General features: G+C 44.8%; 3 protein-coding genes across 3 annotated transcripts; 1 reads left to right on the top strand and 2 right to left on the bottom strand.

The window, feature by feature from the left end:
• Positions 1-6: 6 nt before the first annotated feature.
• Positions 7-4258, bottom strand: Bccbf1. Its single transcript, XM_024695401.1, has 4 exons — positions 2857-4258; positions 2568-2748; positions 1014-1897; positions 7-957 (listed from the first exon to the last, which is right to left on the bottom strand). Exons 3-4 carry the CDS (start codon positions 1573-1575, stop codon positions 632-634), a joined length of 888 nt encoding a protein of 295 aa, XP_024551195.1. The 5' UTR covers positions 1576-1897; positions 2568-2748; positions 2857-4258; the 3' UTR covers positions 7-631.
• A 749-nt stretch (positions 4259-5007) lies between these two features.
• Positions 5008-7310, top strand: Bcfyv10. The gene is made up of 4 exons (XM_024695400.1): positions 5008-5487; positions 5545-6084; positions 6135-6329; positions 6380-7310. The coding sequence occupies exons 1-4, from the start codon at positions 5437-5439 to the stop codon at positions 6812-6814; spliced, it is 1221 nt and encodes a 406-aa protein (XP_024551194.1). The 5' UTR covers positions 5008-5436; the 3' UTR covers positions 6815-7310.
• Positions 7311-7372: 62 nt separating this feature from the next.
• BCIN_10g00620 (hypothetical protein) lies at positions 7373-10347 on the bottom strand. The gene is made up of 2 exons (XM_024695399.1): positions 8283-10347; positions 7373-8203 (listed from the first exon to the last, which is right to left on the bottom strand). Exons 1-2 carry the CDS (start codon positions 8901-8903, stop codon positions 8027-8029), a joined length of 798 nt encoding a protein of 265 aa, XP_024551193.1. The 5' UTR covers positions 8904-10347; the 3' UTR covers positions 7373-8026.
• Positions 10348-11208: the final 861 nt, after the last annotated feature.

The following is an 11208-nucleotide window of genomic DNA, read 5'->3' as shown; positions in this document are numbered from 1 at the left end:
TAAAACTGCCGCTTCCGGTCAATCCGTGGGCTTGGAGATTCATGATAAAGGTGACGGACGGAGTGGGCGTCGTGGTATGTATCCCAGTATCTATCTATACTCGGCGTGATCATTCTGTTGGATTAATGCAAGTCACAAATCATCGGGAGCTTCAAGCAAAAATCTAGAAACTCTCCTGCATGCATGCATATCACCGTCTTGGATCTCCATAGATAAGTAAGGATGTCAAGTGCTGTAGTGGGGCAAAATTATGTACCTGTAGCTTTCCCTCTGCAGAATGCCGCATGTGAGATGAAATGAAAGTTTGAATTCGGTTATTGAACAAGAAGCTAGATAAGAAGAATCATCTCAAACGCCATGAATAAAAGAATAAGGGGGAAAATGCGATTCCTGAATTTTCCACTCAAGACCATTCCTCCAACCGGTCCCGCATGAAAACAAGAGGGACCATAAAAGCAAAAAAGCTACCTGACCATCTCCAAAATCCCTACTTCTCCCAGAGAAACAATGAAAAGTGATAAGTCGATACACAAAGGCTCGAAAACATTGTCTTTAAAGGGTATCATCTTATCGCGTTGGGACCAACAATGTAGGAGAAGACCGCCCAATATTCTCAAGACTCCATCATCATCTAATTATCCGAAGCACCAGCATCTTCCTTTTTGGGTGCTAGGCCAGCACTTTGACATGTCTTCTTCCACGTCTCAACTTCACGCCATGCTCTTTCACATTCTGTCTTCAACTTGTCATTGCTAGCACTGAGTTCCGCAATGGCCTGTTCAGTGAGAAGCTTCTCCAGTGTCCATTTCTCAATGTTTTGAGTCTCATTCTCCTTAAGCTGGGTGATAAATTGAACAGCTCTTTGTAGAATAGATCCCTTGTTTTTCTCACATCCGGGTACAATCTTCGCTAACTCGTTGATACCTTCATTGATGGTTTCTCGGCGACGTCTCTCAACTAGAAAAATTATCAATATAAGAAATTTAAATGTAGAACGCATAGAATAGATTTACCTTCTTTGTGATTGTCCTTTCGGACCTTGTGCCATTCATCGGATCCGACAACAGGTTTTGAACCAGAACTTCGACTTTGAGACTGATGTTGCTGTTGCGAATTGTCCATGAAGCTATTGTCGGGTTGCTGGCTATTATCCATAAAAGACGAATCCTGGTGACGATCGTTCTCGGAGGCTTGCGAAGCAAAAGAGACATCTGTTGGTTGTGGAATTGTCATGGTTGGATAGATTCCAGCAAGTGCCGCAGCGGCAGTAGATGAGGCGTTAGCATGATCTGCGGCACCATTTTGATGATCGGGATGAATTTGTTGATTGTGTTGGAGGTTGGCATAGTTTTGCAGGGCTTCTACATCACCGATCTGCTGATTGACCATCGATTGGTCACCGGAGTCATTGACAGAATTCGGGGAAACACGCTTGTTGTTAAGGCGCCTCGTGTCATCAGCTGATTCGGAGTCCCGCTTCCGCTTTTGTGCAGTGTTGCTCATATTAGCATTCTCTTCCCGCATAGCATTTGCTACTTCCTGCAATCCTGAATGTTCAAGGTCCATGTCTGCCATTGCGATAATCCGATGTCCTCGTGACGAGCCTTGCACGGTGATTTGTGGGGGATTCAAGGAATTAACAATCGTAAGGCGCAGATGACCTCGAGGGGTTGGTAGATAGATTTAAGGCTGAACCTGATCTTTCGCGATTTAATGACGTGTCTACCGAGGTTGGCACAAGTGCAACGACCGTCTTCTTCTAGTGCAGAGGGTACGGCTGTTACGGAAGCAATGGAGACGTATCGGTGACTCGCTCTGATGCTTCGAGGCGCTCAGCTGCAGTAGTTCGTCGCCGTGATCTTCGAAACGAACGTTTCTGTGCCCTTCAGTGTAGTACCTACAAGGTCAGCACGTGTCATTGCAGATAAAGTATCACATAGTAACTCAATCAATCAACAAGCGCTTGATAACAAAATGAGAAGTCGGTTGGAACATGTGGGTAATGTGGTGATGTTGCGCTCTTCCCTTCGAAATGCTGCGACTCCCCATTGATAAATCATCCTAAATGAAGTCAAGCATTTCGTTGGCACGAAGTACAACAAACAATTGCAACAATTAGTTGTTGTGCTTCTTTGCAAACAAGACTATTGTTGTTTTGGGGGGGGGAACATCGCAGGTGGTGGGTCAGTTACAATATGACATTGCATGTTGATGCTGCGCTGCGAGATATGACCAAAATCATGGGAGGAGGCATTTTGTGTGTGTTGCGATCTGGTGATTTATGAAGTGCAAGATATTTTGGGCCAACGGTAATGTCCGAACAATCCTTGTTGCGTGGAATTGGAACAGTGTGCGGTTTCACGAGAGATAACCCTTTGCTCCCTCTCTTTTCTGGCCTCTTTTACCCTTTCTCTTTGGCTTTCATAAATGTGCAGAGGCGCTCCTGACAAGCAACGGATGGATGCAACGGACAGGCACAGATGTGAAAATAAATTTGATCGATCTTTGGGGCCGTTGTGGTGAGGGGGAGGGGAGCTTGTGGAACTTGATTATGAAATTTCACGCACCTTGTTTTTTACTGTGATCACCCAATGATCGGTTGGTGCTGGTTATCTTTCGTTCCTCCCTTCCGTGCCCGAGGCTCTCGTGCGAACGCGACCACAGTAGTAAAATGCGGACGATGGAACTTTTTGATATTGTTAAATCGCCAACCACTCGAATTCTGGACGGGGGCCAAGGGGACAGGATCTATGCAGTTATCAGTAGATGGTTATATGGACGAGAATCCCCAGATCAATTTTCGACGGCATCCTTTTGATCGAGGGTAGGAGGTCGGAGGGGCGTCGCAATACTCACCAAGGTCAGATGATGTTGTTAGACAACCATTCAATTGATCACGAGTGACCAAAACTGCAATGTCACGGAAACAAAGCTTGACGGCCCTGACTGGGTATAAAGACCGAACTGAGACAAAAGAGACAACCCTCAGAATATTGGCCGTAATGCGAAAACACCGCGAGTTAAGTACTTCGTTGGGGAGAAGTTCTTTGTGTTCTTGTTGATGGTTGATGCGATACACGTGAAGAGAGGATCATGTGGGAAGGAAAAGAGCAGAGGCACTTTTACCGGGTGAAGAGATTATTGAGGGGCTTGTTGCGACGCTAGGCGATAACACGTTAGGCCGCACCTGCACGGATGCCTTACATCAAAGGCCCTTGACGCGCAAACAGTCGAGATCACACACCATCAAACTCTTTTCGCTATCACATGTCTGTGCAGAGCTGTCATGATTGGCCAGAGAAGCTAGGCACTCGATGGGGTGTTGACATTCACCCATTCTTCTCCTTCTACGCGTGCTGTTTCTTCACAAACTCACGGAGTATGTTCACTCCGTCATTGTACGGGGTGACGGCACTACCCAAAATTTGACTTGGAGATCGCATTGATCGTGCATGCAATTTCACTTGGTATCGTGGGCGTTTGGTGAATAGAGACCTAACGGCTGCTCAGATCTTTCAAACGCAGAATCCTCCCCCAGCCATCGACGGCAATTCCACAGCCAATTTGTTGATTGGAAGATGGTGGCCAGGTAGGAAGCAGTATGTATGCCTCGAGAAAGCTCGGTATTGAGTGATGGCCTTTTCAATTACATTCAAAGACAAAGTTGCTTTCGAATCCTCATTTCTAGCCCACCACCTAGTCCACAACCCCCCGGTTCATCACAAGGTCTCGGGAGGTTATCGAGTCGAGGTGAGGATTCCTCTGTTCTCTCTCATTGAGTCTAGCAGGCATATGAAAGGAAAGACAAAGTGTGGAAGTAGAGGAAAGGGTAATGGGATGACAAAGTATACAGATAGTTTCGGCAGTCAAAAGAGGGGGGTGGGGGAGGGGAGAGAACAAACCAAATTATCTCAGGGCTGGAAAGAAGAAATGTTGCAAACGCGAGAAGATCTGCTAGGAACAGGGAGAAGGGGGCGAGGAAGAAGCTGGTGAGGTGTTCTGTTGAGCGTGACGATGGGGGGAAAGTGGGAGCTAAATTCATCAATGGTAATTCCCAATCCTTTGAGCATCATCATTTTACCTTGGACCTAAGAAGATTAAAGATGGAACCTTAGCAATACATTACAGAGGAGTGACAATATCAAAAATTTAGATCACAGAAGCGTCTAGTACATCTTCATCCCCTTGAAATCTTGTTGGAAGAGAGGTCAGGTTTGCATCTACCTTGGAATGAACAATAGATGTCCAATCTGGCTCCGAAAACGATAAGCCCAAAGTGTCTATATTATTTGTTGACAATCTTGTTGCGTTGCAAAGGGGATGTTCAATGCATCGACATGGTTCCGAAATCACGAGAGTGAAACAATGATGGAGATGCGTCCGGCTTGCATGTTCATGCTTTTGCAGAGAATCACGGGGAACATACATCAAGATCACCCGAGATTGTAGATCTCTAGACGTACTGTTAACCGATAAGGACAACACGGCATAGTTGAATGGAGCGAGTGCTTGACTCAGTTTGCCTGTCGATATGGTACTATAGATGTATCTCGAGAAAGGCGGGTTCATGCAATTGAATATGCCCCTTGCCCTCGTCAAGCTCCAAAAGTATACACGCGGCATGGCCATGGTGTTTGGGATTGAAGATTTACGGACCATTGGAAAGCACGAAGCTTCAAAAGGAGGAGCAGCATACCCGTGAGGAACATTTCGCGTATCCAGAGCAAGATATCAGGAGAAGCAAAAGAAGCATGAGAGGTTTGGCAAAAAGGGGTCCAACACAAGTTCTGTTTATCGCGCGTGCAAGAAGCATACCTACCTAACGCAACACCTATTGCTGACGAACAGTATGCTTGGTGTTTTAGCATCGGGCTTCGAGAGTCTCACGTGATATGTCTCATTCTCATGATCATTGATAGTTTTGTATAAAACACCAATATTTATAAGTCAAGATATCGCATCGGGATCACTAGAATCAAATCAAAAGTCTTCAAATACTCTTTTCATGACATGACGGTGCATGTGCCATTCAAGAGACGAGAGCCATGTGATCACACTGATATCACATTTGGTCGTAAAAGCAACCGTAGTTATCGGTCCCATACGATGAAGCTACAACGTCAATGTCACAATCCACATCATACAGATTCATATGATTGTACGCTTGTAAGAATATACACATTAATTCTCACAACTTGCTGCATTCTCGGGCAAATTTCTACAAGATTTTGATTGAATCTGGATATGCGATTGTATCCTCAATAACTTGTGATTCGCGAAAGAGCAAAACCCTCATCAGTCTGAGTATTCATCGGCTTTGACATTCACTACTGCCACTGCCTCCGGGCACAATTCATACTCCTCTACTTCCTCTGTTCATCTGCTATAAAGCTCACCACTTCCTTTACACTGTCGCACATCTAACCTTCATTCAATATGGCTGATTTCATAACCACCAAGCTAAATCCTGAAACCCATCTAATCCTCGTGAGTTTCCCTTCCCCTCTTCCCCTCCAGGAATCTCTCAAGCTCATACTCTCATAGGATCAACCACTCCTTCGCCTCCCCCTCGAACTGCTCAAAAAAAACTTTAAAGTGGTGCATTTCAATCTCGAAAAAGAATCTGCGAGCGTTAAATCTGCCTTGAAAGAAACCACTGACGCCTCCCTCAATGCCCATGCTTCTCCCGACGATGTTCTCAAAAATGTTGATTCTATGCTCACTCGCATGCGCGGCCTAAAACGCAAACTCCAATCATGTGCCGAAGAAGAGAAGAGACTACAAACTCAATCTGCTGCAAGAATCAAACATATAAGTTCCCTCTATGAAATCAAGAGTTTAGAGGATGTGAAATATGAGGAATGGAGTCAGACACGGCTAGATCGGTTGCTAGTTGATTATTTGCTAAGGAATGGGTATAAAGAGAGTGCTACTGCTCTTGCGAAAGAGAAGCATATTGAGGAGCTGGTGGATGTGGAGACTTTTGTGCAAATGAGCAGGATTAAAGACAGTCTCTGTAAAGGCAAAGTTACGGAGGCGTTGGCATGGTGTTCGGAGAATAAGAAAGAGCTCAGGAAGATGGAGGTAAGGACTCTAGGCACCTACTGTAGTACCTCTACTGATATTCTGTGGAGAGCAATCTCGAATTTATGCTTCGTTTTCAGCAGTATGTCGAGTTGGTACGAACAAAAGATGAAGCGAAGTTGGTTGAATCTATCGCACATGCGAAAAAATATCTATTGCCATTCCGGGAAAGCTATCCTAAAGAAGTTCAACAAGCGTGCGGACTTCTTGCATTCAATCCCGATACAAAAGTTACAGGATACGGAGTATGTTATTCCCTTTGCAATCTGCTTCACCTTCCTAACAAAAATTGTAGGAACTCTATAGTCCCGCCCGCTGGACACACCTGGCCAATCTTTTTACGCAAACGCACAACGAACTCCTTAATCTTTCCTCCGTACCCCTCCTGCACATCGCTCTCTCTGCTGGTCTCTCGGCACTCAAAACCCCTGCCTGTCATTCTTCACATACCTCCTCCATCTCTCCCACTTCCACAGCCACGACGACTACGTCCGTTTGTCCTATCTGCAGCATCGAACTCAACGAACTAGCTAAAGATATGCCTTATGCACAACACACTAAAAGTCACGTTGAAAATGACCTGGTGCTTTTGCCGAATGGTCATGTGTATGGTGAACATCGATTGCACGAGTATAGCCGGAAGGTGGGTCTGGAGGAGGGGACTTATAAAGACTTGAGGACGGGAGAGGTATTTGCGAAGAGCTTAGCCAAGAAAATATTTATTTCATAATGCGAGTTTTGGAGTAGTATTTGGGTGGTTCAACCGATGCGTGTCTTCCAGAGCTTCGCTGCGTGGATTGGGAGCTAGGTATTCAAAGAATGGTACACGCATACAAAGTTTTATGGTCAGACTGGGTGATGTCATGATTCATCTTATGAAATGCTTTGTAGGGGAGAGAAGCCAGTAAGAAGTAGGTGAGAAGTGAGGGGCGAACACTAACATATATAATAAAATCGTACAGTCCATCCATATGCAATAATCTTGGAGCGGGAGAGCACAATTGTGGATGCGGTATTATAAGGGAAAGGTATCTAGTAAATTGAAGGGGAAAGAAAAGGGGGCGTTGTATAAGGAGAACTAAACGAATGAGAATCATAGAATGAGGATCGGAGTGAGGATGTATATATGCTCATTTACAGCATTAATAATGAGTAGGTAGGTAGGTAGCTATATTTCACCATCATAATCAGATCATCAATTCCACACTTCGGCATCTGCTATAACACATGATGAAGTAGACGCATAGATCTCACATTAGACAGAAAAGCGATTCAACACGTCAAAGTCTGCAGAGTTCCAAATTTCCAAATTCAATCATTCATCATTATCAGCACTTGTGCACAAGTAAGTACCTATTAAGTAAAAGAACCTTCGGGGTTTCTTTTTTTTTTTCTCTCTCTCTCTTTCCTTCCTTCCTTCCTCCCTTTAATCAAACATACTCTACTCTTGCCCTTTTCTTCTTCGTATTATCCATCACCAGTCCTCATCAAACATAACATGATATTCATCGCTCTCTTTCTACCTCTCTCGCATTCCCTTTCTCTCTTCTCTTCTCATCTCATCTCATCTCCATCTATCCATGCATGCATGCCAATCCCACACACAATCTCACCAGAACTTCCCTAACGCAATCCGTGATCTTGCAATCCATCAGTATATAAATACATGCAACTCCCATCTGTCTTCTCAACTATGCATTCCGATTCCAACTCCGACTCCAACTCCAGCTCCAAACAAATCAGCTGTTCTTCCATTTCTTTCGCTCCTCCTTTTCTTTCTTTCCCTCTCCTCTACAAAATATCCTCTTGATCTCTTTCTCCTAAAACGCCGGTGTAAAAATGAAAAAGGGGGTATAAATTGCTTCTCTCCTTGCTTTCCGTCCTTCATCCTCCATTTTTCTTTTTCTGCTTATATGTGACATCTCTCATCGCTCACCATCACCTAAGAAACGGAATCCACATGGTCACTCCTCTGACTTCTACTGGGTATTGTAGCTAGTAACTCATTTTCTGGCGGGGTTCCCACGACATGTCCTTGCGATATCCCCGAATCTAAACGATCTGATTCGGGTATTGTGGCGGGATATGAAATTTCCGGGTCTGGGACTTGGATATCGAGCTATTTGATGTGCATCAGTAAGGGCTTCTCTTTCACACATAGAGGCGAGTCGAAAGACATCTACTAGGAAGAAACTCACATTCATATATCCCGTTCTCCTCAAGCTCACGATTTTTGGAGCTGTTCCCGGTTCTTTTGCCCTCGATTCCATATCTCGATTCCATTCCTCCAACCACATTTCCACGCGATTCAATCGAGACTTCACACCCGTCCAACCTAAATCGTCCCATACCCAACCCGTCACCAAGCCCATCATTCCGTCGAAAATATTTCTCGCGCTCCAGGGATTAAAAGCCGGTATCAATTCATTGTTAATCCTCTCAATCAAGCCTCTAAAATCCTGTTCCGTGACCCCAGCCGGATCCAAAATCTCTGGGTACAAATTTGAAAAGGTAGGCGCGAGATCTCCCTCCAGCATCCAATCACGACGAATGCGTATTATACGTGTTGTGTTGTATAAAGGCGATGAGAGTGGAACATGCATATTCATGTGTGGAAAACATGGATGTTGAGGACCCCAAGCATCATCATCTCCCTCCCCCGGCTCTTCCCCAACTATCGATGTGCCATTTGATGATAGCGCGGAACCGATACCGCCTGGTAATGATACGTTGGAATCGTTCGCATGTGGTATTGGTGATGTGCCGGATGGATTATATGGATTGAGAGTATTGGGACCGCGCTCAAGGTCAGTAGACATAGCTGCTTTACTGAAATCGAAAGAGATGCCCGAAACGGGTGTCGGAGTAAGCTGTCTTCCTTCTGGGACCCTTCCAGTAAGCTTTTCCAACGTTGTCGCAACGGTGATAACAGGCTCTTCTTCCGCCGCTTTCCCTTTCCCTTTATCAAGTCTTTGTCCGGCAGTAGGTGTAAGAGGAGAATCACCGCTTTTTCGATTTCGCGCAAGGTCTATGCTAACCGTTCTTGGTAAGGATATTCGATGTGAACTTAATGAACTTCCACTCCTATCAACCTGTAAACTTGCCCTCGTAGATGCGGAATGCCTTTGTTGTCGCTGTTCCGGTAATGTTAATAATGGATAATCGCCTCCAGCACTGGCTCCCTCCCGTAAATTTGATATGTCTGGATGTTGAAGTGGTATCGCAATGACCGGTCGTTCTTCCGGTGGTGACTGATGTCTCTTTGGAGATGTCTGAGGATATGCTCTCGGGGTTGAGTTTGTCGGATTCCACAATCTAGACGTACTTGGTCTCCTGGGTCTCCCCCTTGAAGTACTTCTCGAGCCAGCACGAGATCTAAAGGGATTTGGCAGAGTTTCGGTTGTACCGGGATTCGCAACACCTTGTAGGGCGTTCCTCCAACTATACCTCGTTGGACTGCTTATTCGCACTTGTGGTTGATCGCGATTGGTTGGCAAAGGGCTTGGTGACGGATATGGAGGTTGATGGCTTGGGGATGGAATTCTCGCGTTTCCAATCGCTGATGGAGGGGCATTGGGTCGATTGGTATTCCCTATGGTGGATGGAGATATGGTGGTCGGCAGGATTGACGTGTGTGACGCCGTTGGGAATTTGCGGCCGGATTATGGGCCGCTATTTTTGATAAGCGCAGGTCTGTCTCCTTCCTCTTCTCCTTCTTCTCCTCGGCCTTTTCCCCTTCGTCGTTCCGTATTGTTGTTATTATTATTATTATTATTAATGATTGATTTTTATTAGGACGACCTGATAGTCGTATAGATATCGAAATTTTGAAATATTTACCCTTCAATCGAAAGGATTCTTCGTGGGGAATTGTAAGGGGATTCGTACTAATGCAAAGTGATGCAGTCAGATAGGAGTCCTGCAAGAATTGAAGTTTTTGATTCGCTTGTGGAGTCCGGTGTGATGAAATGCCTGATATTTCAGTAAATCTCTTTTCCATTTCGATTTTGCATGTCTAATTGTGGTTTTGGATGGGAATAGGTATCTTTCGAATAGTATGATGTATATATGTGTTTGTATATGCTTCAAAATGCTTTGAAGATTCGGTCTGATGTGAATAGATGTGAATACATGTGCTTTGTGAGGAATCAAAGCGAACGGCTGAGGAGTAGGCTCGTCGCTCGGTAGGTATACGAAGAGGTATGTATATAAATATATGCAAAAGTCAAAATGTGATACTCTAGTTAGATCTCTGCCGTCATCAATGGAAAGTCGGGGGAATAGAAGTAGGTACAGTAGTACAGAAATCACCGGCTAATAAGAATTGAAGCCCAAGATATCTCGGTGAAGATAAGTAGAAAGTAGGCAGGCAGATCCAAGTGAAGCTCCAAGTTCAAAGTTCAGAGTTCAAAAGAAAAGAATCAAGTCTCATATGGAATGTGAGATGAATTCAGATCTCCAAAGTTTACACGCATCAATGGTATCTTATCATGTCAACCACCTGGTATACCTAGTATTTCCATCCCAACTCACGTCTTTCAATAAAATTACTTGCCTCAACTCATTCAAACCCCTGGGTCTATACCCAGGCACTTGAAAGCATCTTTGTGTTCTAACCTTGAAATTTTGGGGACGTAAAGCCCGGGTACATTAAATTTCCCATTCCTATTTGGCTATTTGGTACCAACGTTTATGGCTCACTTCATTGCCCATCTCTATCCGCCTAAGTACCTACTTATTTACCTGCCCATCTACGGATCTCGAAGCAATGGCAAGCAACCAGCGAGTAGCTACATACTCATAGCACCATTAAGGCGCATCTAAATCTGCACTACGCCATGGCTCAGCTCCTTGGGGGGAGAAAAGACTTCACATTTGCGCTTTGTAGCAGGCAGTTTCGAGCATGCTACAAAAGCACCAAATCAACCAGCTATTAAAGCAATGGCCAATCCAACCCTCAAGGATTTTCAAATATTGGTATTGATTGGCCATCCAAAAGAAGCCCTGAGTATACTTCCTTCATCTAATTTTTTATGCCAACTTATCATTAGTTGACGAAGTTGAGTCTCGAAATTTCCAAATGTCTGAGCGTGCAGGGCCCAGATCTAGGGATGGGATGCCACC

This window comes from Botrytis cinerea, chromosome 10, assembly GCF_000143535.2.
Source record: "Botrytis cinerea B05.10 chromosome 10, complete sequence".
Lineage (NCBI taxonomy): Eukaryota > Fungi > Ascomycota > Leotiomycetes > Helotiales > Sclerotiniaceae > Botrytis > Botrytis cinerea.
This window is presented reverse-complemented; position numbering and strand designations above follow the sequence as displayed.

What these genes read in the sequence shown, in the direction of transcription:
- Bcfyv10 (XM_024695400.1), top strand. Translation starts at nt 5,437, where the DNA reads ATGGCTGATTTCATAACCACCAAGCTAAATCCTGAAACCCATCTAATC. An exon ending in AAGAGCTCAGGAAGATGGAG is followed by an intron (nt 6,085 to 6,134) that starts GTAAGGACTCTA and finishes TATTCTGTGGAG; the next exon opens with AGCAATCTCGAATTTATGCT. An exon ending in CAAAAGTTACAGGATACGGA is followed by an intron (nt 6,330 to 6,379) that starts GTATGTTATTCC and finishes CAAAAATTGTAG; the next exon opens with GAACTCTATAGTCCCGCCCG.
- Bccbf1 (XM_024695401.1), bottom strand. Translation starts at nt 1,575, where the DNA reads ATGGCAGACATGGACCTTGAACATTCAGGATTGCAGGAAGTAGCAAAT. An exon ending in AAAGGACAATCACAAAGAAG is followed by an intron (nt 958 to 1,013) that starts GTAAATCTATTC and finishes TAATTTTTCTAG; the next exon opens with TTGAGAGACGTCGCCGAGAA.
- BCIN_10g00620 (XM_024695399.1), bottom strand. Translation starts at nt 8,903, where the DNA reads ATGTCTACTGACCTTGAGCGCGGTCCCAATACTCTCAATCCATATAAT. An exon ending in GGAGAACGGGATATATGAAT is followed by an intron (nt 8,204 to 8,282) that starts GTGAGTTTCTTC and finishes CACATCAAATAG; the next exon opens with CTCGATATCCAAGTCCCAGA.